Genomic DNA, 26,713 nt, shown 5'->3' with positions numbered 1-26,713 from the left:
CAAACTCCCCTAGCTAAAAAGGGCTTCACTGAAAAGGATGAGCGTTGAAAATCTGTCGCCTTGCCCTCGCAGACAGGGAGCGTTGGAGTGTTCCTGAAGCTAAAATCTGGGTTTTCTCCTTTGGTTGCAGGTTGCTGTAGAGCTGGGTGTCAACATGACTGATCGCTTTGACTGCCACCACTGCAACGAGTCGCTGTACGGCAAGAAGTACATCTTGAAGGAGGAGAACCCTCACTGCGTGGCCTGCTTCGAAGAGCTCTACGCCAACACGTGTGAAGAATGTGGCACTCCCATTGGCTGCGACTGCAAGGTAGCTGCCTGCTGGCTCTTGGAAACGCCCCCCCCCCACCTCTTAAGCCACCCCCGCGCTACCATCCCAAGAGCAAGCTACTTCTTGGCATCCTTGTCCTTATCTTCCCGTGTCTAAGACAGCCGCCTTTGATGGCTTTGAATTCTCGTGAGGCTGGGAAGAGCTGCTCACTCCATGATCTAGTTTCTGCCGGTCAGATGAGTGCCGAGCCAGGTTGTCTGGTTGGTGTTCTAAGTCCACACTGCCTCTTCTGGTTTCTAGGGCCCTTATCTAACCCCACCCTTCCCGACAGTGGTAAAGCCTTGTCCTGCCTTTGCTGTTTGCCTCTTGGTGACTAACAGGGAACAGGTGCTGCTCAGTAAATATTTGATGAGCGAATGTATATATGCATTATCTAGTCATCCCCCTGGATCAGTGGGCCCAGAAAAGCAGCAAAGTCCTTGGGATCTGATGGACTCTTTTCCCCTTGGGGAGAAGAATGGGGTTTGCCAAATGTGGGCTACACAAGGGAGGGTCTGTTTTCGCTCTCCATCAACGGGACAGCCTAACCAAGACAACAACTTCTAAGGAGCAGTTTAATTTGGCTCACAATTTGAGACCTTCCAATTCTGGTGAGGTTGGCATAGTCACCTTTGGCCAGCACACCATGGCAGGAGCCTATGACAGAGAAAGCCTCTCTCCTTGTGGTAAGAAGCAGGAAAGGGTTAACGTCCCAATATTTCCATCAAGAGCACACCTCCCGTGACCCCTCCTCACAGACTCCACTTTCTGAAGGTGCCACCACCTCTTACAGCACCAAGCTAGCTGGACACCAAGACTGTAACACATGGGTCTTTGGGGGAAGTCTTGGACCCCAACTATAGTGGGGTTTCACGTAAGATTCTTGTTATCTTTACTGGCGAAAGTGCTTCTAGAACACACTTGAAAAGCAATTCAAGTGACTGCCACCCCCACAGCCACAGAACTGATTACCAAAAGGGGCAACTTTGGAGTCCCTAGGGAATTTCCAGCTTATGGACTCAAAGGAGATGTGTGGCATTGGGCAGTCTAATTTCTGCTATCAGTACTTTCTGTTTCGTTGGGATTTTTACTACTCTCCCCCGTGACCGTAAAAACCAATACGTAACTTCCGACCAAGTGACTCAGGCTCTGTCGGCAGTAGGAACATTCCAACATGCCCAGTGTATGGCCCTTACTCATTCTTTTTTCATCTGTCTCCTAGAAAATAGCCAAATGGGTATGCCAATAATTTCTGTTGCTAGGTATCTGCATATTGAGGAAGGATTTCTGTCTGGGCCAGCGATGAAGGGTGTGGACCTGGGTCACTCAAAACCAAGCTGCAGCCATGGTAACTTCAGCTTCTGAGTGTTAGAGGCAACTTAGCAGTTGTATCATGCCAGTGTGACCCATCCCAAATGGTATTTCTTCCTTTCTCCAGTTTTTGCTGGTTGTGTGTCATGTTCCAGGTGGTAAGCATCTTATGCCCCGAGTCAGCTCTCTATCACGGTAGCACAGATCACTTGCTCCTAAAGAGAGTCATTTAGGCTTCCAGCTTTAAGAGGGCTCCCTCCACAATTGGATGGACACACCACTTTTATTGAGGCCCGTGCCAAGGCAGCCCATCATGGTAGATGCACACGGAAAAACAAAACTGCTTACTCTGTAAACTGAGAAAGCAGGAAGGAGGCAGGAGCCAGGGTCTCACAACCCCTTTTAAAGCACACCCTCAATCATCTACCTTCTAAAGGTTCCACTGCCTCCCATGAGTTCCCAGTGGGGAACTAAACCTTTAACACATAGGACTTGGGAGGAAACCTAAGATCCAAACGCTACCAATCTCTCCACCTATTCAATAGGCCAAGCATTAGAGCTCAGCTGCCAGGCAGTCTCATGCCTTTCTGTTGAACTTCAACCAGGTACTCGACCCCTCTGTGCTCTTGTCCACATCTGTAAAACAGAAAATGAGGTGTCTGCCGAATAGGGTCACTGTGATAAGCGTCCTCATGCGAAGTCCTCAATGAGTGGCAGCTGTGATATTGTAAGCCCCATGCTTCTGCTCTCGCTCCAATTCCTCTTCCATTCTTCCTCTAACACATTCCTCCCAGAAGCCTTGCCCTCCCTACCTGTTTTCACGATGACCGCACCAGTAAAAATGTCAGTGTGGAAGACAAACTCCTAGGCAGAGACAAAAAGAAAGATTTTATAAAAAAAAAAAAAAACAACAACAAAAAAAAAACAAACCTTCTCTGGGTAGGAAAGAGTTAAGCTGGTGAGAGGTCTACATAGTGTTCCGATGATGAATGCTAGCTTAAAGGAAATAATGCGCATATCTGGGGCTAGTCATCCCTGACCAATGGCTGAAGTAAAAACAAGACAAAAGTCACTTATCATTTCTCCAGAATGATTTAATGGAAAGACCCCAAAAGGCGCTCTTCTTTCCAAAGACATTTTATGCACAAATAAACAAGAGTCTCTCCGAGGGGCCAAAGTCAACAAGACTGCTGAAGGGGTCAGAAGCTAGCAAGCTGAACTTTTCAACCCACAACCAGCAACTTGAGATCAGTGGGTGTGGGTCCTGCCCTGTGATTTTCCTCATTGGGGAACAAAGAGACTTGGGGTTGGAGGGAGACTTTTGCACTGGAGGATTTTTCTCTGGTTCCTGTGGTTTTTCTTGATCGTCCGACGTAGTTGTGTAGTTGATTCTGTGAAGGAAGCAGTGATCAAAAAAAAAAAAAGTTTCTGTTACTTCAGGAAGTAAACTAAAACATTGCAGGAGGAGCTAATGGGCGCTCAGTCTTCTTCTTAAAGTAGTCCAGGCATCTCAGATTGTGTTCAGCTCTCTGGAAGACAGGCTTATGAGTAAAAGCTTAAGATAAACTCATGCTGATTTTGAGGCACCGAGATAGATGTGTTTTGAGAACCTGTCCCGGTAGCTAGAATGCATCTATTTGTTTGATTGTCCCGGCAGCCACCTGGCTCCCTTCCTGTCTCCATCCGGTCACTCTTTGGAAATTCTGTAATACTCGAGACGGGATCATTGATTCTGACAGCCAGTGAAATAGTTGAGAAGCCACAATACAAATGAAATTTTATTGTCCTGCAATATTACATCTTTTTCTTGGATACCCAGCAACAATAGCAAAGAAAAACAGGTGTTGATTATAGGATTATTATTTTTTTTTAGCAACCTGAGTTCTGAACCGCAGAAAGTGAAGAAAAACAGACTTCTCATAGAGCACCATGCATCTAAAAAATTAATGGCTGTAACAGAGGGCTCAGACTGAACAGACCGAATATTCTATGTCTTTGCAAAGTCCTGACGCTGAACAGGCTGTCATACTCCAGTGTACCTTGAGGAGGCGCTGTGACAAGAGCGGTAATAGTAACAAAAAGATGCCAGTAGAGGATGCTAGCAGCCAAAACTAATCTTAAAACTTAGCATCCGTTGGGTAGTTACTCGGCTCTGGCACTTGGAAATGACCGCACTTGGAAATGACTCCGTTGTGTTATCTAAACCCCTCTAGGGCCCTCCCACTGATAAGGACTTTTTCACCCCATCATGTGTAGAAGCCGCTGAGGCTTAGAAGAATTGAAGGTCTTACTGAAGGATTAGGAAGTAGACACAGACAGGCACGAAAGGTCCCTAACCAACAAGCTATGCTCCCTGCCCACCTGCACGCAGCCTCGGCCATGAACTTCAGATCAGATATGGACTCTCAGTGGTCAGTAAGAGATCTTTGCCACCTGTCTACCTTATGGAAAAGGTCCATGTCTTCCTCCTGTCCAATAGCAATGAGGACGTTACAGAAATGGTGCCGGGTGTGGGCTATAGTTCTTCTCCAGCTTTCTGATGCTACTGTGGCACACTCACTGTGTCCCCTGCTCCCGTCCACCACAGTGTGCCAATCCCTGGAATAGTGAGCTTCCAGTGGTGTTTATCCTACAAGCCTGTGGAGACTTAAGGGGAAGTCTCAGGTCCACTCCCCAGGGCAGGGTTGGGATATTTACAGGTTAAATACGGAATAGACAGAATAGAGTGTTGTATCAAACTTCCTCACCTGTGGGTACCAAGGCCAAAGCTCAGGTGTTATCTCTACTCAACTTAAAAAAAAAATAGCGAATAAATAATGATAGCAGATGTGGCCTGGAGGGTTGATTCAGGAGCTCCAAGCACATTCACCAACTAATCACCGGCTTTACTAGTCAGTTAAGAGGTAAACACCAAAGTACGAATAGGATCGGTACCAATTCTCTCTATCAGGGCGCAGTTTCCTACTTATGTTGAAAAGTTTTTAAACAGAAAATCTAGGAGGTCTTTGTTTGGGGGATTGAATGGGTGAGCTCTGAGGTAGACTCTGGTCCTCCCAAACCCAGGGAAGACCTAGATGCCTGTCTTGTGTTTGAGAAAGTTCTTGAGCACCGGTGGAGTAGGGGGCTGTTAGGAAGGGGTCAGTCTTCTGTCGGCATGATGCAGGCCTTTCCTATAGCCCGTCTGGACCTCTCTCTGCTAAGAGTGCTACGCCGTTCTTCCTTTTATGGCCTCTTGCAAACTTGATGCTTACTCTTTGGAATGATTTTTGAGTTTTTTTTTTCTTTCAAAAATATGAGATTTTTTTGTTGGGTGTGGTGGATCATGCCTTTAATCCCAATCCTCCAGAGGCAAAGGCAGGTGGATTTCTGTGAGATCAAAGCCATTCCAATTGACATAGCAAGTTCTAGGCCAGCCAAGACTACCCTCTCTACAAAATAATAATTACAATAGTTTTAAATAGTGTATCAAGTCAGTACTCTCCAAATTAGGATGTTTAAGTTCATTTATTATTATTATTATTAATTATTATTATTACTGGTGTTGTTGTTATTATGACTTTATGTTTATGTGTGTGACCGTAGGTATATGTGGGTCATTGTGTGTTTGTGTAGAAGTTAGATGGCAACTCTTCAGAGAGTCAGTTTTCTTCTGACTGATGGGGCCCAGGGATCAGGCCTATACACAAACTTTTATGTCGGATGAACCGTCTCTTGGCCCGATTCCTCAGGTCTCAATGAGCTAGCCACGCCATGCATAGTCTGTCCATAGACTTTGTAATGAGCACAGACATCGTGGGTATAGTAATCCCACTTGTCTGCCAAAGTACATTCCAAGATTCCTGGACCCCTGATGTTATGATTTCTCCAAGCACCAGGACACCCTACCGTCAGCATGACAAAAAGTCACTGCTGGGAGCTGCATATACAATGTGACAAAAGAAAATTTGTGCCCCGTCTGGGACAAAGTGAAATGTCTTGAGACGGTGCCATGCTTCTCAAAATGTGTTGCAACTTAAAACTTAAGACTCGTCTATTTCTGGATTTTCCCATTAATAATTTTATATTGTGGTTGGCTTAGGTATCTAAGAACATGGAAAATAAAAGTGTAATAAAGGGTGAATACTGGATTTATTTGGGCAAATTTTAAAGGAAATTCAATAAATCGGGGCCTTCAGAGTGAGGAATAAAGCTGGCTTGCTGGGTTCTGTCAGAAAAGACCTCACAGCTCAAGAAGGCCCGGCAGCGTCCTTCAGCGGCGTGCGTCCTTCAGTGTTGTGCGTCCTTCAGTGACATACGTACTTCAGCGCACGCTCAAGAGGGGACCCAGGAGCCGCTCTCCCTGGGTTGATGCCTGGTTCCATCTTCAGCAAGCTCTGTGACCGGAACCAGCTCTGCCACCTATGAGCCTCCATTTCCGTATCTGTCAAAGGAGGTTGCTTATCTCACAGAGCTGTCAGGGAAATTAACAATGTGAGGAAATTCTCCTTCTCCAGGACGCTGTGTGGCAGCCATCCTTTCTCCTGCCCTCCATGCCTGCTGACTTCATTTCTAAGGATCTGAAAGAATGTAGTAGAAACAGGATCACCTAATAGTCTCAAAGCAGAGCTTCTTTTCAGCAGGCTGGGCATAGTTGGTGAGCAAATCCCCTTACTCTCTGAAATCAGCTTGAGAAGCAGTTTGTTTGGGGAAACGGCAACCAAATATTTCCCAGGTTAGGTGAAGAGCATGCATGCGAAGGAACCGTGGAAAGGCACCGGCTGCAGCAGGGCCTGCTGTTTAGAGCTACAGCCAGCTACGTAAAGGCCCAGCGGAACTCTAGAATTCAGCTGAAGTCCCAACAAGGGCATATTTGGAGGCAAGCAACAAGCATGTTCTCAACTGGGAATGGCCTCAAAGGGGAAACTATAGTCTGAAAAGAAGTGTTTGTGCTGTTCTTCCGTGTATAGCAACATTTTCCTGCAGTTCACGACCTTCCTGTGGGCTCAAGATTAGCCTTAGTGGTTTTCTCTTTGTTTTTCTGGGAAATAGAAAAGGTCTTTCCCCTTTTCCAATCTCTCTAGAAAACTTAGTCTCTCTCTCTCTCCCTCCCAACCCTCCCTCCCTCCCTTCCTCCCTCCCCTTCTCTCTTTCTCTCTCCCTTCCAACTCCCTCCCTCTCTCTCTCCGTCCCTCCCTCCCTCCCTCCCTCTTTCCAGTGTTGAGATGAACATAGGGCTTCATGCATGCTCACCAAGTTCAAGCTGCCCCCCTCTTCAACATTCAAGTGTCATTGTCAATGCTCATGAAGCAGTGTGGTCCTCAGTATCTGGAAGAGACTGGGTGGTTAGTAATAAAACATGGAGATCAAGTCTCTTCTACAGAACAGTATAGCATTTCCATGTAACTACACACAGCCTCCAGCATCCTGTAAACTGTCTACAGGCTGTTTGTGATATCCACTGGAGTATAGATACTGTGTAAAGAATTGTTGTATTATTTAGGGACTATTAGCCCACGCCCAAAGTGTGCATGTTCAATCCAGATGATGTTTTAGTTTTGAATCTTTTCCATCTGTGGTTAATTGAACCTCAGGATTGAGAATCTGTAGATATCTGAGTCATTTGTGCAGAACAATATAGAAAAAAACTGAACTAGCCAATACTGTCATAATACTAATCATGAAAACCAAGGTTCTGTTTGGAGCTGTGAACCTAAAGAATGGAAAGATCACTTGGCACCCAGTCTTCGTGATGAATATGTGGCGTGTAGTGTCAAGCGTTGATCAGCTCTGACCTATCATCTCAGTTTTTGGCATGGCATTTTTGAACTGCCTCTGAGCCCCAGGGAATCCTGGGACTAAGACCTTGTCTCCCACTAAGACTCAAGACACTGAAACCAGATGGGTCCGGAAACCACTCTGCTCTGTAGCAAGTGCAATGCACAGTCTCAGTCACCATCTTCTCACCGTAAGCTCTTTGCCCACTTCCTGGTTAGTGCAGTAAGCAGAGAGATCAGGAGGAGATGTGACAGCATTATCAAGTGATCTCAGAGCACAGCCTGAGAAGCCCAGGAAGAGCCCAGTGGCCTAATAAGTGATGTACCGTATGGCTTTGCATGTGTGAGTCTGAACGACATGCATGAGGTTCTGTGTTGGCCACAGCTTTCTCGGGGCAGGCGACATGTGGGCTGAGCCTGCAAACTGAGCAGCGTTTTCCAGAGAGGAGAGACACGGATGGAGGCATAAACAGGTGGGGCTGGAGCAAGCCAAGGCTGGGTGAGCAGGTTGGGATCAGTTTGAAAAGGGCTAATATTGATGTGCCACCTAAAAATCAATCAATCAAACAAACAAAAACGGGAGTAGAGTTTGGTTTGTTGAATCAGTGAAGGTAGAAATCTGTGATGCTGGGGGAAGCATCTAGTTTTTTGCATCCTTGTCTCAAATCTGCTCATGCATAAGCATAAAGCTTTGTCTCATATGGTTATCGTATGGCTTGGAATAGGCAAGATGAATTTAGAAACATATTTTTAGACTATAAGGGCCGAGGAAATTTTAAAAGCACTATGCGGAATTAGAGTGCTGGGATTCTTCCTGTGGGAGCTCTTACGATGTTAAAATTTTTTAATGCGGTGTGGTGTCTCATGCCTGGAACCCTCACACTTGGGACACTAAGAAAAGAGAATACTTAGTTTGTGTCTTGGTCTCCACAGTAAGCTCAAAAACAAAGAAACAAGCCAAGAAGGCACAAGAGAGAAAGAACGTCTGATTTTCATTGCCACCTTCCTGTGGAATTGTAGTACCAGTGAGTGACGTTCAGGCCACCGCTTCCATGACTGATTATGAGCTAACATTCACTGAGCAGTCCCAATGTGGCAGAAACCGCTGCACGCGCTTTAGGTGTATTAAGGCATCCTCCTGGCACAACCAATAGCAGGCACCGCCCTTCCAGTTTTCTGGTGAGAAGTCTGAGGTTGAGAGACTCAATGGTTGCCCTCAGTCAAGTCGCTGGTATATGGAGGATCACGGGTCTGGCTCTTGGGCTCTGTAATTGTTGAGTCTCCTGTTTCTGGGATCTCAGTAATATCCAGCCCATAACAGCACTCACCACATAAAGACCGAGACACTAGGCTCTCCTACTGCCTGTGAATCACACGTACTCTGAGTCTGGAAGGTCATCACCTTCTCCACCTGGAATACGGGACGGGCCTGTTCCGAGCCTCCTACCCACCCATCCAGGACCTGCCAACAATGGTGATGCAACCCTGTTTAGTGGCGTTTTTCTCTCTGGTCCATCACTGGATTTAGGAACATAATCAGAGGTTGATATTTACCTTCAGAGAAAACATGTCTGTTAGAAAGGGTTAAGAACGATTAATATGCACTATACTATTCATGGCAAGTGTGTTCATTCGTGCATATACACTCGAGTGTGTGTGCAAGAGAGGCAAGTGAGTTAGGAAAGCCTCGAGAAATGCCGTCCCAAGATCCCTGGTCGTGGGAAGGCAGCTGGGAGTGCGTGCTCTGTCTGACTCTTGCTAGGCATCCTATGATCTCTGCATGCCTGGCTGGGCTCCCTGAGTGGGATGGGATGGTTTTTGTTTGTTTTTGTTTTGTTTTGCTTTTCGGCTCTACTCTTTAGCAGTCTGAAAGGCAGGGCAGCATAGGTGGGGGCCAAGAACAGGCCCTTTCCTTCCTGTCTGTGGATGAGAAGTCAGAGTGTCCCATCAGGAGTAGTCAAGTCAGTAGGGGCTTTGACCTTGGGCAGGTCTGAAGCCCTACGTTGATGCTTCCGTCTAAAGGACGTGACAGTGCTCATATTTATTCCTGTAAGTGTCTCATGACTATCAGCAGGGCAGTCTTTACCTGTGGCGTTTTCATGGCAGAAGTGTTCCCTGTGGAAAGAACAAAGAGTTTCTACGGAACCTTAGAGTGTTCAGTCAGCTTTTCTGCAAATGTCTCATTACATCAACGCAAAGGACTCTGTCCTTCTAGGGACTCATTAACCAGGGTAGGGACTGGTGACATGTGGCAGCTTCACTTTCATACTGTAGTTCTTAAGGTTTCCTCCCTCTGTTTCTGTCATTTCTGAAGGTTGCCCCCAAATACAACTTTCCTGGCTCCTTGAGGTGGTTTGAATGAGATGCCCCCTGTAAGTCTCAGGCATTTAAACACTTAGTTCCCAGTGGATGTCTGCTTGGGAAGGATTAGGAGGTGTGGCCTTGGTAGAAGAGCTGTGTCACTGAGGGCCAGTTTAAGGTTTCAAAGGCCTTTGTCATCTCAATGCACTGCACACATGCCTCCTACTTGTGGTTTTGAGATGTGAGATCTCGGCTCTCCTTGCCACCAGGATTTTGCTCCATCATCCTGGATTCTAATCCACCAAAACCTGAAGCCCAACGAAATACTTACTTTTCTAAGTTACCTTGGGCATGGTGTTTTGCCCCTGTGAAAAAGCAACGAACAAAACTCTTGCTTTTCTTCTCGCTAATAAAAATGACAGCATGTGTGTGCGGTGCCTGCTCCCTGAGCAGAGTCGCCCACCAGGTAACCACAGCCCAGCTTACAAAGGCGGCTCTGACTTTGCTGCCTCGCTTCCGTCCAATGGCAGCCTACCATGGCAAGAAGTGCCAACCTTCCCACCAAGAGCCCTCCTTGGTAGGGTGGCTTAACCCAGAGGAAGGCCAGCTAACGTCTACAAAAGCGAGCTTCCACTGACCCATGCCACAGCTTTGAATCAGGATTTGAGCCCAGAGCCTGATTTGGATAAAAGCCAGCTGTGTGACTGTGAGCAGGCCGAGGAATGTCTCTGAGCTTCAGCACTAATTACCTTCTAGGCCTCTGTAGGATTGTGAGCTTACCACACAGTCCCAATTATCATCAATAGTGCAAATTTCTGCAGTTTATTTTTTATGTCTGCTTTATTTTCTCTGCGATTCGGATGCCTGATGTGTTTCATTTTGAAGCTAGGGTATATGCATAGAGAGAAAACAGGTTATATCCAATTTCAAATGATATACTATAGCATATGATCATACACACACACAGACACACACACACACATATATATATAATGATAACATATACATCGTGTTAACTTAGCAGTTTGTAATGAGTTAACACACAGACCAGTAGGTTCAAATTAAAGCAGTTTATACCTTATTTCACTTAAGTACATGTGATCTCTCCCTGCCAAAAAAAAAAAAAAAAAGAAATTCTAAAAAGCTGTAAAAGAGAGGCTGGGCCTCTGCTCTCCTATGCCCTACTCTCCTCATTCACAGGCTTGTGAGAGACCAGCGTGTTGGTAAGCTGTGTCCCTGGTCTCCTTCCTCAAAGGTCCAATCCACTGATACTTGGGATCTGAGACAGAGAGAGAGAGAGAGAGAGAGAGAGAGAGAGAGAGAGAGAGAGAGAGAGAGAGAGAGAGAGAGAGGAGAGAGAGGTCAGCAAAAGAGAACTGCTGTACTTTTGTTTCTGTTTTGAGTTTGGGTTGGGGACACTTAGGGCTTTCTAATCAAGTCACACTTTCCCCTTCCCCTGGGTGTCACTCTAAGTGTGACCCGGGTGCAACGCTTGGGATGTTTGCTCTTGATGCCCTCTGCTTGAGCAGAGGTGCCCGGGAGATTTTCAGCTGGAAGGTTTAGCCCAGGAAACTTGGTAGCTTTGTACTCTGTTTCTGCCTGAGTGATGTGTGGATGGTGGTGGGGATCGGGGTGGCAATGGCAGGAACAGAGGCTTTCTAATGTGAAACTGAGCATGACAGGCTATGGCTTCGCTCCCTGTCGCTGCTTTCAAAACTCTAGGGCCGATGTAGGCAGGGCTTTTCTCATCCTTCAAGCAAGATCAAGGGCAGCACAGAGTCAACAGGATTTTCTCCCTGGACTCTTTGGCCCCCCCTGCTATCATTTACTAAGGCCTCTGCCTCTCTCTTCTCAAAGCTTTCCCTATATGCATATTGTTGCCATCGGCAACAAAGGCAACACAGTGCAAACCCTCACCTCTCTCCCCTTCAGAGGCAGCCCGGTGCACCCGCCCCCCAGTGCTGACCCTTGTCTTCCCCTCCCTGTGCCCTTCTCGGTCCAACACTACAGCCTCACTGCTGCTCCCTACAGCCTTCGGGATGAACTGAACTCCATGCTCACAGGAACAGAGCCTGACTCATCCGGACGTGAACTTTCTCACCCTGGGCCTGTTGCCCTCAGTGACACGAGATCTGACAGGCACCCCGTCTCTTCTCTCCTGTCCCACAGCTGTCCATACTGATCCTCTTTCTCTTTCCTGATCCACTTCCTGCTGGCCCCAGATCCTGCCCTGGAGCCTGTGTCCGAATGCCCCAATACCCAGGGTCTCCCTGCTGTGCCTGTGACCACAGTGGCCTATCTTCTGAAGATACTTTGTATAGGAAGGACAGTTTTCAAAAGCCATCCTCCTTCATCCCCCTCTTTCACACACATGCACACACACACACACACACACACACTCTAGCACTGTAGCATACCAAGGCTCCCAGGCTCCAGCCCACCTGTGTCCACGTTTGTCTTGAGGGCTTCGCTGTGTCCCTGTGCTACGATGAGTTAGACAGCAGCTCCACCTTTTCTGTCCTGCCTCTGACTGTGTGTCTGACTCTCCAGGACTTGTCCTACAAGGACCGGCACTGGCACGAAGGCTGCTTCCATTGCTCCAGATGCGGGAGCTCGCTGGTGGACAAGCCCTTCGCCGCCAAGGAGGAGCAGCTGCTGTGCACCGACTGCTACTCCAACGAGTACTCGTCCAAGTGCCAGGAATGCAAGAAGACCATCATGCCAGGTCAGAACACGTGCCTTTCCCATGCGCACATGGCGCAGGAGGGCCTGAGCCAGTCTAGTGATGTGGGACTCTCACTTGGCCATAGACACTGGTAGTGATATTTCAGTGCTGTCCCCTGAACTACAAGATGTGTTTAGTGACCTAAGATGTGGGGTTGGTAGCACACACCCTTAATCCCAGCACTCAGGAGTCAGGGCAGATAGATCTCTGAGTTGGAGGCCAGCCTCGTCTACAGAGCTAGTTACAGGACAGCTAGAGCTATACAAAGAAACCCTGTCTCAAAAATTGAAAAAAAAAAAATGCAGGGGTGAGGTGTATCGTTAGGAGGTGTGGGATCTCTAAGTAGAACGCATGTTCAGTCACCCCTTGGTGTCTCCAGGCATTGTGTCCAGGCACCAACACACAGAGATCCTTAAACTCCCTATACAAAATGCCCAGTGCTTACATAGAGCATCTTCCCGTGTATTTAAAATCATTTGCAACTGCTATGTGAATACCGCTATATTGTGCTATGTGGAAAATAATGACAGAAGAAGTCGATGTAAGTTCTCTAAGGAGATAATTGTTTTCTTTGGGGATTCTTGATCCGCAGCTGGTTGTCAATAGAGAGAACTGGCCGGTGAAAAGAATGCCAGGCGTTCCCTGGAAATACAGCTCCTCCTCTCCCTCACTTTCCCACTACATGTGTTTTCTCATTCTGCCCTGCTTGCTGAGTTTGTACTCAGTGATTTCAGCAACTATGACTTGACTTGTACCCTGGGGTGTCAGGATTGGTCAAGAGCTACAGGTTGTTTAGCTGGAGTCCCAGAGCCCCATGGTCTCCCTGACTCATGGAGTTATGTCCTGAATAGACAGACAGACATCAAAAAGGACAGAACCTCAACTGGGTTAAGAACTGGACGTAATGATAAGGTGTCTTTTTTTTTTCACCTGGAAAAGACAGGGTACTCCTCTCTCTCTCTCTCTCTCTCTCTCTCTCTCTCTCTCTCTCTCTCTCTTCCTTTTGGTTTTGTGAAGGAAAAAGGAATCTTTACTTTTAAAAAGTGAGAGAACAGCCCAGGTATTGAGGTACATGCCTTTAATCCCAGCATGCCAGAGGGAGAGGCAGGCAGATCTCTGTGAATTAGAGACCTGTCAGGGTAAGTTAATGAAAATATATGGAGGGCCGGTGTAGCTCAATGACAGAGTGCTTGCCTGGCATGTGGGTTTAATTACCATCACCGCAAAAATACACACAAATACACATGCGCAAATATGGGATTGAAGAAGCAAATCTTAGCAGATACATGATGTAAAAATGGGCATTAGAACAGCTCAAAGAACCTGGCCTAGGATTCTGATGTCACCCCCATTTTTTTTTTTTTTAAAAAAAAAGGTGGTACAGGCATAGGGGTAGGTTCAGGGGCCACCATGAGGAATAGCCTTTGCGTGACCTATTATTAAAGGCTGTCCAGATGCAAGTTGCCTGGTTCAGCCAATAAAAATACAGGTCTTGGGCTGGAGAGATGGCTCAGAGGTTTAGAGCACTGGCTGCCAGAGGTCCTAAGTTCAATTCCCAGCAGCCACATGGTGACTCACAACCATCTATAATACGGATCTGGTGTCCTCTTCTGGTCTGCAGGCAGAATATCGTGTACATAATAAATAAATACATCTTTTTAAAAATTACTTTAAGAGCCAGGTCGCTTTTAGCGTGTGTCATACATGGCTGCCGAACAGCTACACAAAGCCAGCAAAGAGCTTCTGTCCCTGGAGTGTCATTAGGAAGTATAGGCCCTTCCTGAAGACGAGGTAGGCGGAAGCACCAGTAAGCAGGGCACTTGGATTCAAGGGGGTTGGCAAGCTGACTGAGGACAGAGACATCTGTGAGCAGATGGGACTCAGGGAAAGGTAACTTTGGGTGCGTGGGGAAGGTGGACAGAGCCTGTGCAGACAGTGGTCCAAGCAAGGCCATCAGGCGCCCTCTAGTGGAGAAACTGTATAGACAAGAGAACTCAAATTGTTTACAATTGACTGTTAACAAGGTCCTGCATCTGGCCAGTCGGGAAGCTGAGGCAGGAGGACAGTGTATTCCCAGGCCAGCCTGGGCCATAGTGCCAGATTCAATGTAAGATAACTAAATAATTTAAAGTGTCAAGACTTCTTCTTTGAAATCCTTTAACTATAGGGAGGGTTAGAATCAAGGGGAAGCAGACACATTGAGAAACTTTAGAATCATCAGGTGTATCCACTCTGTGGCCCACAGGCTCTGTGTGTCCCAGAACAGCCACGGATGCCAGCAACGTGTTTGTAGATCACAATATCATATTGTCAGCTGGTGATACACCCCTGAGACCACCGTAATATCAAGTCATCACTAAAGTGTGTGAGATTTTAAAAATGTAAATTAACCTTGGGATTCTGAGTTTTAAAGTACACATTGAGAAAGCGTGATTTTAAGTTGAAATTTCTTAATGTGTTAGCTATTTTAGCACTTAAAATATTTCATTATTCATAATACCCATAATTTTAATTTATTTTTGGTACTACTTAAGAATTTGAAGTTTATTAATCAGAGAACTTTTAAGTAGAGCTATCAAATATATTAAATTTGAAAGTGAAGTTTAAAAGAAATTCAGTTCACCCTGCTGGTTACTGAGACCAACATAAAGCCATTTTAAAGTATTTTTCTCAAAGAATCATATTTGGTGCCAGGTGTGATGGGGCACACATTTAATCTCCGCCCTCCATCGATAGAGAGAGGCAGATCTCTGAGTTCGAGGACAGCCACTTACATGATGAGTGTCTGTGTAAAAGCAGAAACAAAAGAATCAGATACGACTGAGACCAAACATTTGAGACCAATCTGGAAAATATAAGCACATATTAAGGGGGAGGGGTTGAGAGGAAGCTTAATCCATCCTCCTACCTCGGGCTTCCTAGTGGCTGGAACTGTAGGTATGCACCCCTGCCTGTGTCTGGTCGAAGGAAATTTTAAACTCCGTTGTGCTGGTGGCAGCATCAATGATGCATGTAAAAGCAATTGAAGCTGGAGCTGGGGAGATGGCTCAGTCAGAAAGTGCCTGATTCCTGTCACCCTCGTAGGGGTGTGTGAGCTGTGAAACCTCCATGTCGGAACGGAAGGGGGGGCTTGGAAAGGGATTTAAGGAGGGGCTTCTGTAATATTAACACTGCTCCTCTGCAGTGTTCACACTGGTCTTCAACAGTGTCCACTCTGATCTAACCAGGCGGGCTTTGACCGACACCTTTAATCTCTCTTATTCATGCTTTGCATGTGGCAAACGGGCTTCCTCACACAGTGGGAGCGACAGCAGGACAGTCCTGGGACCATTCTTTGGCCACTCTTATCGCCGGGCAGCTCACAGGAAGAGCTCTGGTTGGTCATTGGGATCAAGTGTGTACCCAGGCTCCAATTCCCAGCCACAGTCACCCACTCCCACAGATGTGTAGTGCTCCCCCATGTGGCAGGGCCATGGTGAGCTCTTCGTGGGGACTTGCATTTTGTTGGAAAGATGTTGCCCTTTATTCGTGGTCTGTCTGCCTCACCTCGGATATAATAACCATTTCTACCAAGGATAATAATCCATTACCACAAGTCCCAGAAGCAGTTGAATCCTGAAAGAAGGGCATGCTGGAGATGGAGTGACCGCCCGTTCTCCCTAAATGTTTGCCTTCACTGCTGGGTCAGGAACATAGACAATCTGGCTGTTCAGTGCTGGCGACAAGAACTGTCAGAGAATGTGTCATCATATGCTAAAACATGATACAGAATCTGGAAGATGCCAGCCAGTGTTGGCTGGTCAGTGCGCCCAAAACAAGATGGACAGTGAGAAAAACAAGGTGGACAGCTCGTGAGGGATAACACCTAAGGTTGACCTCTGACCTCTACACATATGTGTGGTTCCTGTGTTGGGGGATATGGGGGAGTCCAATTCGAGTCAAGGGTTTTGAGTTTGTAGTTTCAACTTTAAAATTTAAATCACCCAGCAGAATAACCCAATGTCATCGGCAGCCAGGTCCCATGGACGTGTGGAGTACGTGATGCTTAAGAGACAATTTAGAGTCACATTGTGACACGTGGTACAGTGAATGCTCGCAGCCTCCCTGCATGCCAGGGAACGCTGCTGGGCTATAGCCACCGCACTCAAGCTCCGACCCTTCTGTGGGAGAGCGACTAACCAGCTACACTTTGGGGTTTTTGTTGTTGTTTTTGGCTTGCTTTGCTTTTGGCAAAGAAGAGATACTGCAGCGTTCTGGGTGACAGACTGACATATGGGAAGTATTTGAAGGAGATATGTGGGACGAGAAGTGTTACTTCTCCAGAAGAGATAACTAGACCTTTGGTAAGGTAGATTCTTATTGCTACAACACTCTTCCGGTTAATACTTTTAAATGACGGTGACACGCTGTGACAGGAATGGAAGCGCCCAGCCTGAAAGCACAGCTGGGGAGGAGAGAGGGAGGCAGAGCTAGCTGCAGGACAATTCATGATGGCTAAATTCTAGGCTACGTTAATTAGAAACTTAGGGCCCAAGAGGGGTATGACAGTGGGCACTGAAGCATTGCCCACCAAAGCCTGATCCCTCTCACATAAATCCTCAACCTATAGGCCGACCTGATGGGGGCACTTTAGTAATTGGGGTTCCTCTTCCCCAGTGATTCAAATTGATAAAAACAGACAAACAAATCCAACACCCAGCACACAAGTCTATCTTAAAAAAGAAAAATTAAATCTCTGATGGTCTTCTGGATAAGAGCCCAAGAAAGTCAGTTTGCAGTTCCTCTGGTGGCCAGGGTCCCTCTAGACCCTTCCCAAGCCTGCAGCCCAGCCACACTGCTCCAGCGCAGTCACCCTGCTCCAGCCCAGCCACACTGCTCCAGCCCAGTCACCCTGCTCCAGCCCAGCCACACAGCTGCAGCCCAGCCAGCTGCAGCCCAGCCACGCTGCTCCAGCCCAGTCACCCTGCTCCAGCCCAGCTACACAGCTGCAGCCCAGTCACCCTGCTCCAGCCCAGCCACACAGCTGCAGCCCAGCCAGCTGCAGCCTAGCCACACTGCTCCAGCCCAGCCACACAGCTGCAGCCCAGCCACACAGCTGCAGCCCAGCCACACAGCTGCAGCCCAGCCACAGTCTCTACTTCCTCCTATCTCTGTTCTTCCACTTTGACTGTTTGAGCTCACCTCTGCAGTGCCCCCCCCCTTCTGTGTGACACCTGCTGACTGGTCCCTCCAGTTTGCCCTGCCCTTCATGCCTAAAAGACATGCTAGGATCTTTTGTGCCTAGGGCTCGGCAGACAGGTCCTGGGGAAGTACAGGTACAGAGGAGGGACAAGTGTCATTAGAGAGCCACTGAGACAGCATCTTGATGAACTACACCAGCATGGGTGCAGGACAAGTGAACAAGGAAAGCTCACATAGGCAGGGTGGCTCATGAACATTGTGGTGAAGGTAAAGGCAGAAGGCCCAGAGCCCTTTCCCTGTAGTGAGCACACACGGTCTCTCTAGGAGGGGATAGAAGAGCAGTCGTGGGATCCATCCCAGTGAGACATCCCTATGTGGTCCATTGTGCTGGAAGAAGAAGAACCTAGCTGTGACCAGGAGCTCTGTGAGCCTGGGTCTGCTCACCTCCCAAGGAGGTCATGGTCTGCACGAGTCTCCTCTACCAGTGCACAGTTAAGTGGTCATGCCAATCAGAGCGACTTTGAATTCAGAAGCAGTGCAGCTGATGGGACCGCACCACACTCATGTCCCCCTGTGCGCTGCAGGACATGTGCCACAGTATTGACCCTCTGTGCTCAGCTCCCCCTGAAGCTTCTCTGATGCTATGGATGTCCTTGCGGAACAGCAAGTGAACCACGGGAGATCAGTTTGTTTTGCTCCTCCCTCCGTCCTGTCAGCCCAGAACATACCCTGGTTGATGCTCTGAATCCCTAACCCTCCCGGGTAGAAATGACAGTTCTAAAGCCACAGACTCCCATGGGGACATTGCCTCCTCTCCCAACAACTCTTCAAAACCTGTCTGCCCATGATCCATTGAAGTGTTTCAGAAGTCTCAGTTCAAGAGGATGTTGGAGATGTGAACCCTTAGCACCAGCCAGGACCTGGTTTTTTGAAATTTTCACCTGTCTTTGAGATAGACTCAAGACAGGCTGTTAGGGAGTGCAGAGGTCAAGGGTCTGCCTCTTGTGTTGGTGGAAAGTGTGACATCTGAGGGGCATCCCCAGACTTCAGCTTCCACAAAAACATCCAGATTCCATGGGGCAGCAGCCTGGAGGCACACAGGTGATCTCTGAGTTAATACTGAGATTTCCTACACTGGAGGAGACCTTGATCTCTGCTTAGAAGGTCTTCAGCTGATTGGGTGAGACCTCTCTGTTGTCAGGGGTGTGATCTGCTGTTTTCTAAGTCTGCTGGCTGCAGCCAGTCATCCCCTCGAAAACCACACTCACAGCAGCATCAGGACCAGGAGATTTGTTGTTTTTGCTATTTAGCATTTAAGATACAGGATCTCTCTGCACTGCCAGGCTTTCCTGAAACTCCGGCTCAAGTGATCCTCCTGCCTCAGCCTTCCGAATGGCTAGTACCACAGACATGCCTGTACCTAGAAATGGTTGTGATTTGACCACGAATTATTGTTTACAATCATTACTTAAAGTACTATGCCCTGTTAGATAAATATAAAGTATCATACACCAATTAAAACCTAAAACAAAAGAATGAGGTAAGGCTCCTGTGTAGCATTGGTAGTAGATTCAGGTTTACAGGACAGAGGTTTAATCCAAGTCCTACTCCTACCCAGCCTCATACAGGACACTGATAAGGCAAGAAATGAGAATTTCATCCTAAGCTTGACCCGAGTCTGGCCAGTCCTAACAACCTGAATGCTAGCCCCTGTCAGTAGGTTTCTTGCTGATATCAGAGGGAGGAAGACTCGAGGAGACTCACATGTTCCTGGTTCCTCGCATGTCTCTTCAGATGGGACTAGGACCCCTTCTTCTAAACAGTCTGCTCCTCTCTGATGGAGATTGCTCCAAGCCCCTTTAACAGAAGATGATCTCCTGCCCCCCTGCTAGCCAACATCCATGATAGCTCTGCAGCCATGGCAGTGGGCAGTTTTTCCAGCACTTTCTGTGAAGGTACACTCCCTCAGCCCTGGGACTGATTTCAGAGCCCAGCCTGGTGACACATACCTACAACCCCAGTGTTCATGAGGTAGAGACAGAAGGAGAGATGCAAATTCTGGACCAGCCTGGTCTACATCATGAATTCTACAGCAGTCAGAGCTATGAAATTGGATCTTGTCTCAAGAAACAATAAACGTTTATTTGAGCACACACCAAATAAACCTGGAGAGCGTTGTAGCTAACTGTATTCAGTGAGAAGTCACTTGACTGATGGCCTGCTTAACAGCACTGCTCAGACAAGAGCAGGGGACTGAGTGTACCTGGTGTTCGAGGAGCCAGGCCCCAGGTGCCAAGGAAACTCATTTAAAACTCAGTCTCACCCAGATTCCGGTTGTTTAATGTTATTTTCACTTCAGGGCCCATCACCCCAGGGCAGACTGTGTACCTTCTCTTTATAAGTCACTACGTGTCACCCACCCATGTGCCCTGCACATTTTACACAGTCTGTGTAAGACAGAACCTGAGCTTCTGCTCTTTGAGTAATTAGAAGCTGAGAACATGGCCCAAGAATGCTGCCTACTAACCATGTAATAGTTCTCGGTGTGTCCCTAGCCACCTGCGGCACAGATGTCTCCTGACCAGCCTTCCAGCCAGCTAAAGCAGAGACCACATTTTGCTGTTTAGACTGAGAGTTAAGGTGTGGTCCACAGCCACTTGTTATCCAGTTGCTTCTGCCTGGTCTGGAGCAGTGGGGCCCCTCCAGCTGCCTCACCACATTCCTGGGGCCCAAGTGAAGTCTGACGGATGTGTCTTTACCCAGCCCATATTCAACTTCCTTTATATGATCATCCCAGCTGAAAAAAGGTCTCCCATTGAAGCCACAAAAGCCAGAAGTTGTACTGCAGGGAGAATCCCCACACTGCTCTAGCAGCTGAGACAAGAGGATTGTGAGTTCAAGGCCAGCAACACCTTATCTATCATTTTTTCTTTAAATCCAGAAACATGTTTTTATGCAGTTGCAGATGACACAGTCTCTGTTACAAACTCAACTATTTTGTACTGTTGGAAAAACAAAAACCCAACCAGAGATTATAAAAGTAAATGGATAGACTTGGCTGGGCTCTACGGAGACCCCGTTTGTGGGCTGTAGATATAGCTCAGCGGAAGGGTTTTTCCTAACACACAAGAGGCCCCCTTAGCTCAATTCTCAATACCATAAGACAGACAAAATAAACCGCATTGAGGAAACAGACAGCAGCCTGGGTCTGGCCAATGGACTGAGCTGTGGGCTGCCCCTGAGGTATCACATGTAAGAGAGACCCCACTCTTTCCTTCCTCTTCACATCCTTTCCCAGCCCTACCGCTTCCTACAAACGGTCCTCGCACACAGCTTTGGTTTTGATTTAGCTCACTGTCTAAATGTACGTCCATGGTGGGGGCTATGAAAATAAGTCAGTCAATAAAGACAGTGTTAGCTGTTGGTCAGGGCTGCGGATGGGGGAGTGAGCAAAACGTGTTTCTGTTGTTTAGAACGTGCTGACTGATTGGAAGAGGGAGAAATACCCAGTGGCAGTAGTGACCCAGGAGTAACTTAGTTCCAGTTCATAGCTCGGTGTGGAGGACCAGACGGATCCATCACAACATGGGCCTCATGGCCAGTTGCACGCGGCAGGTGTGGCAGGGGTGTCCCCCTGCACTGGGCTGGAGGCTCCAGATCACCACCTCCACGGGCATTTCTTTTATGTATTATTATTTTGTGGGTCTGTTTGTGTATACGTGTGGTGGGGGGGTGCAGAGTGTGGACGGGGCATGCATATCCCACAGTGCTCTTGTAGAGGTCAAAGGACACCCCTTGGTTTGCTCCTTCTATGGTGGATTTTGGGGATCAGTCTCTGATTGTCGGCTGTCCCAGGAAGAGTTTTTACCTGCTGAGCCACCTCAGTGGTGCTAGTCACTTCGGCTTCACTGGAAATCAGGGGGTGTTGATTAGTAGAAGCACGGCAGGATCCCCTCCATCCTTAGCAAGTATAGCCTGAGACCCATCGATAGTACTCAGCCTGCGTTTCCTCTGCTTTATGATAAAACGTAACCTGTAAACTGGACATGGTAATATTAGGTAAAGTTATGTGGGCCCAAGGGCTGTGCTACCATGATAGCTGCTCTTGTAACTGAGGCGGGTGGGTAGCACACACACTGTGGATGCGCGGGGCAACAGGACAGTGCCCATCCTTAGCAAAGTTGGAGAGGGGAATGTGATACCTCACCATACTACCCGGAAGGATGTGCAGTTTGTTTTTAATTGTTTATTTTTTGTTATTTTTATTGTTTATTTCTGAAATTTTCCATTAGATATTTTCAGTTTGACTGAAGTTTGACCGCAGATAACAGAAACCGTGGAAGGTTAAACTATGAGTGTAGAGGGGACCATTATCCCCATGTGGCAACCTTCACCAACACCACCCCGTAAGAATGCGCTAAGCCTGTAGTTATCATCTATGTTTTGTAATGCAGAGAAGCATTCAGTTTCTAATTTCATTTAACATTTCCAACCACCGTATCTAAGGTAACTCTCAAGTGCCTACTACGTACCTACCCTGTCCTAGGATGACATGTAAAGCATTGCATCTAAAGGCAAACTAGCAACTATCTCCAGCTAGAGGCGAGCCTTTGAGAGCAGGAGGGACTAGCTGTATCATAAAACTCAGTGGTAGCAGGCTCTGGAGGCACATCACTGGGACCCCAAGCCAGCCTAACGACATCTGCCGCTTTCTCTTGCCTCCCACCTCAGGTACCCGCAAGATGGAATACAAGGGCAGCAGCTGGCATGAGACCTGCTTCACCTGCCAGCGCTGCCAGCAGCCCATTGGAACCAAGAGCTTCATACCCAAGGAGAACCAGAACTTCTGTGTGCCCTGCTATGAGAAGCAGTACGCCCTGCAGTGCGTGCAGTGCAAAAAGGTGCTGAGCTCCCCCGGGGCCTCTTGAACTTCTCATTTCCCGTCCTTGGCCTGGCTGCCGTGCAGGAACACTATCCCATCTCCCTGCTTCGAGGGCGCGGCCGTTTCTGCCTTGAGTGTTTGTTCTTGTGGGTGTCTGGGCATTGATCTATTGGGTCTGTGATCCGGTCTCTGTTTCAAAGAGATGAGCTCTGAGAAAACTTCATGCCTTCCAGAACATTTCTGAATGTTTATGGCCTGATGGTGGAGGGAAGTGAAACTCCCTGTCCCTCTCTTTGTTCTGCTGATCTGAAATCAACAAGAGCCACTCTCTCCCACATACAGCTCCATGGGTGGTAACACTTCCAGGGCCTCATTGCCATTAGGACTTCTGCCAGCCTTTTTAAGTTATGTTTTTCCCCTCCCTCCCTCACTTCCCTGCTCACCTGTGCCCTCCCCTCCCCCATTTCCCTGCTCATTTGTGCCCTCCCCTCCCCCACTTCATTGCTCACCTGTGCCCTCCCCTCCCTCACTTCCCTGCTCACCTGTGCCCTCCCCTCCCCCACTTCCCTGCGTACCTGTGTCCCCTTCCTCCCTTTACTTCCCTGCTCTACCGGCCCCCACCACATTGATGGTTGTTCTTTGTTGAACACTCCCATACTTTAAATTCTTGTTTCTTCTGGAATATCTTTCTGCTGTGCAGCTATCCCTTCTATCTTGGAAACAGTTTGGTCTTCTTTAGCGAGGCTCATCTTGATGTGGTGGGGGAGGCTCCCATGTGGGTTTACCCATCATGAACTCTGTCAGCAAGGCGGGTATCTCATCCTTGTTCACTTATGTGTGTTTGATGGCCATAGAATCTATATGTGAGGCCTAAAAGTCTCTTCATTTGTACTTATGCACAACAAAAACCCATCTCTGTTTGGGAGTCATTGACCTTGAGATCAGCCCCATGGTCAAGCCTACAAACCCATAGGCATCCCTATCATCTTCACATTGCAAGACCCTGATGGCATTCCCTGCCATCTGAGTAACTCACCTCCTCTGAGTAACTCCCTCTGTCACATGCCCATCCGTGTGGTCGTTTTAGTTGCTAAAGTGTAGGTGGCACAGCCTTGTGGGGTGCATGCCTTTGTATATGTGCTCCCCAAATACACTCAGGACTTTCAAGCCAGACACATCCCTCCTCAGACAATGAAGGAAGCCATGGAGCGCCAGGGATCCGAGGCCAGACAGGACACATTCAAGGGCTGGATTTTAACCTAGGTGGAGATGACTGTGCAGCCAGTGGGTGTCTTGATACATGTCCTGTGGGACAGGACAGATTGTTCACAGAGTAGGCAACAAGAGGAACCAGCTAGGCTGGGGCATGGAGACTGGGGGTGCTTAGGGAAGAAATCTCCGAGGAAGCCATGTTGAAGTGAAGCCGAACCTGCTGATGGGGTGTGAAATAATGGGGTGGAGGTTGTGAGGAGAGCTGAGGGAGAGGGATGGAAGGTATGAAGAGAGGTGGGGTGGTAAGGGGCTAATAAGGGGGTGAGGAGGGGTGGAGTAGTATGAGGCGCAGGCGACAGTGGGCGTGGGGTCCAGGGCACAGAGGAGAGCCTCCAGGCAGAGGAAACATCACCTCACAGAGCCACGCCTCCTGTATCTCCTCAGAGCACGGAGGGCCAGAATATTTTCCATAAATTCTGTTCCGGAGTGACTGGCCAATGGTCTCTGATGAATGACTTAATGACAAGAGAGCAGGGCAGAAAGAGTCCCGATTCTTCCTGCCTTGTCATTATCCAGCTATGACTTCATTCTTGGGCAATGCTTGGGTTTCGGTCGCGTCCTCTGTAGCACAGAAATAGCATCTTGCTGCACGAGCATCACGCAAGAACCCCAGAAACTGCCGGATGCTGCCACACCGAGGTGTGGCCTGGAGTGTTTCCATCCCACCTTCCTTTACCACTGCCCATCAAGCTGACATCTCCCGATCTCTGGCTCAGCTCTTCACCCAGCATTTAAATTCCTGAGAAAATCTATATTTGAAAGTGACTAGATACAGTTGTGGGATGGAGAGCTGTCTGCCACTTTGCAGCTTCCTTCACAAACCTTCTATGTCTGGAAGACAGGGTAAGGATAAAGGCTCCCAGAATGCTGGACCCTTCAGGTCACAGCAGCAGATATACCAAGTGTCTTTAAGCCTCTTCCTTCCTGACTCTCTAGTTACTGTACAAGCTGGGCACAGGGATTGAGCTGGAGAGCTCACTGTGCGCTGGTATTTAAAGAAATATTCCACAGAGATTTGTCTCCCTTTTTATCAGTGCAATGTCATAGCTAGAACTGAGGTGCTGAGGTCTTTAGCCATGGCTCTCTCTTGAGCGACAGGGCTGCTCAGAAGTAGGCATCAGCATCCTCAGTGTTGTCTCTGATGGTGACCGCACCACTGCGCCACCTTCCTGTTTGGGAAGGTGACAAAGCCCCATAGCACCCATACCTTCTGTTCCCCTGCACTAGAGACACCTAAAGACCCATGGTCACTAGGGAGAAAGCCAAGAGTGACAGCGGTAAGGGGGATAACACGAGGTGCCTGAGGTTTGAGGCTCCTTCGCCCCTTCAACAAACCGGACATTTGCAGGGGGCCGGGGCTGTCTCGCGTTGTCCACTGGGAATAATGGTGACAGATGCCTACCAGAAACCGGGGTGGCCCTGACTCTCGCACTTGTGTCCTCCAGCCCATCACCACAGGAGGTGTCACTTACCGGGAGCAACCCTGGCACAAGGAGTGCTTCGTGTGCACTGCCTGCAAGAAGCAGCTGTCTGGGCAGCGCTTCACAGCCCGGGATGAGTTCCCCTACTGCCTGACCTGCTTCTGCGACTTGTACGCCAAGAAGTGTGCTGGGTGCACCAACCCCATCAGTGGTAAGCATCCCGGGAAGGCTGCTGCCAGGGATAGGCACCGCGGAGGCCTAGAATGTTAGCACGGGTGTTGTTAGCATTCCGAGGCTCTGCGCCCAGTCTACCTTTCTGCCTCCCTGCTGCCCACCCTTGGCACACTGCTTGTGCTTCGGCAGATTACTGAGAACTTCCCCTTGCCGGGTCATGGAGAACCATTAGCCTCTCATTGAGTGTTTCTGCTTGGGTCTATGAGCCCGTTACAATCACGTGAGCAAAAATGTAGGATTCATTTCGGCCCCAACAGCAGACTTGGTATATGGAAGTGTCCATGCCGTCTTAGTGAGACTCGTCTGACCACAGACCGCAGCTACATGGGGACACAGGGCACATTCTGAGTCATTCGTTCATAGCACAGTGCCCAAGCTGTTTGACAAACTGAGAGCTCAAAATGTGCTTGGCTGGCCGGCCGGTTATCTGGTCTACGGTATCAGACATGCTGAAGATATTGAAGGTGGAGACTAGATGGCTTCAGACTAAACATTCGCCATGTACCAATCGGTGGCCAGGTGGGGAGAGAAAATCGTGAGAGTTCTGTCAAATGGAGGAATGTTTCTGGAAGTGGATTTTCCAGCCCCGTTCATTCATTCCATCTGCTCTAGTTTGTTTTGATAACCACCATGATCAAAAGCAACTTGTGGAGGAAAAGGTTGATTTCCTCTTACTGCTTGCAGGTGAGCATGAAGAGAAGATAAGGGCAGGAACATGGAGGCAGGAGCTCAAGCAGAGCCAGGGAGGGGTGCTGCCTTCGGGCCTGCTCTGCATGGCTTGCTCAGCTGCTTTCTTGTATAACCCAGAACCACCTGTCCAGGAGAGACACTCCCCACATGAGGCTGGGCCCTCCTTCCACACTCATCATTAATCAAGAAAATGCCTTACAGCCTACTTGCCTACAAGATGAGGTTCCCTCTTCCCAGATAAACTCTAGATTGTTGAGTTGACAAAAGGTTACCAGCCCACCACTGTGGGCCCACAGTCAGCAGACATGTATGTTAAAGAACAACAAAAATGTTCCTTTGTAGCTTTGCAGGGTCTTTACACATATGTGCACAGAGCAGCAGGAGGTTTGAGGTCCCAGGCATCTGTGTTTCTGGTTGACACTGGACAAATGAAGCCCCCGTCTCTGTGTTCTAGCTCCCTTCTCAAATAAGTGCATTTTTGAAGACACATCCAATGACAATGACATGGGTGTTTTCCCCCCACCTTTTTCTGACTGGGGAGATAGCATTTTCATATAGTGCCCAAGTGTAAAAAGACAATGTCCCTTAACAAAGGAAGTACATCAGAGAAGGTTCATTCAAGCATCCTAGTGT

The 26,713-nt window shown here is 48.2% G+C and overlaps 1 protein-coding gene across 1 annotated transcript in view; it reads left to right on the top strand.

The window, feature by feature from the left end:
- Fhl2 (four and a half LIM domains 2) overlaps positions 1-26,713 on the top strand; it is a 41,829-nt gene that overhangs the window by 12,479 nt on the left and 2,637 nt on the right. Inside the window, exons 2-5 of the mRNA XM_057751323.1 lie at positions 131-310; positions 12,226-12,400; positions 22,313-22,482; positions 25,181-25,367. Of these exons, the coding sequence (XP_057607306.1) occupies positions 155-310; positions 12,226-12,400; positions 22,313-22,482; positions 25,181-25,367 (688 nt within the window). The 5' untranslated portion in view covers positions 131-154. The remainder of the gene's footprint in view (positions 1-130; positions 311-12,225; positions 12,401-22,312; positions 22,483-25,180; positions 25,368-26,713) is intronic.

The sequence above is a fragment of the Chionomys nivalis genome, chromosome 19 (assembly GCF_950005125.1).
Source record: "Chionomys nivalis chromosome 19, mChiNiv1.1, whole genome shotgun sequence".
In the NCBI taxonomy this organism is placed as follows: domain Eukaryota; kingdom Metazoa; phylum Chordata; class Mammalia; order Rodentia; family Cricetidae; genus Chionomys; species Chionomys nivalis.
Note: the sequence above shows the minus strand (reverse complement) of the source record. Positions and strands in the feature narration are given on the sequence as shown.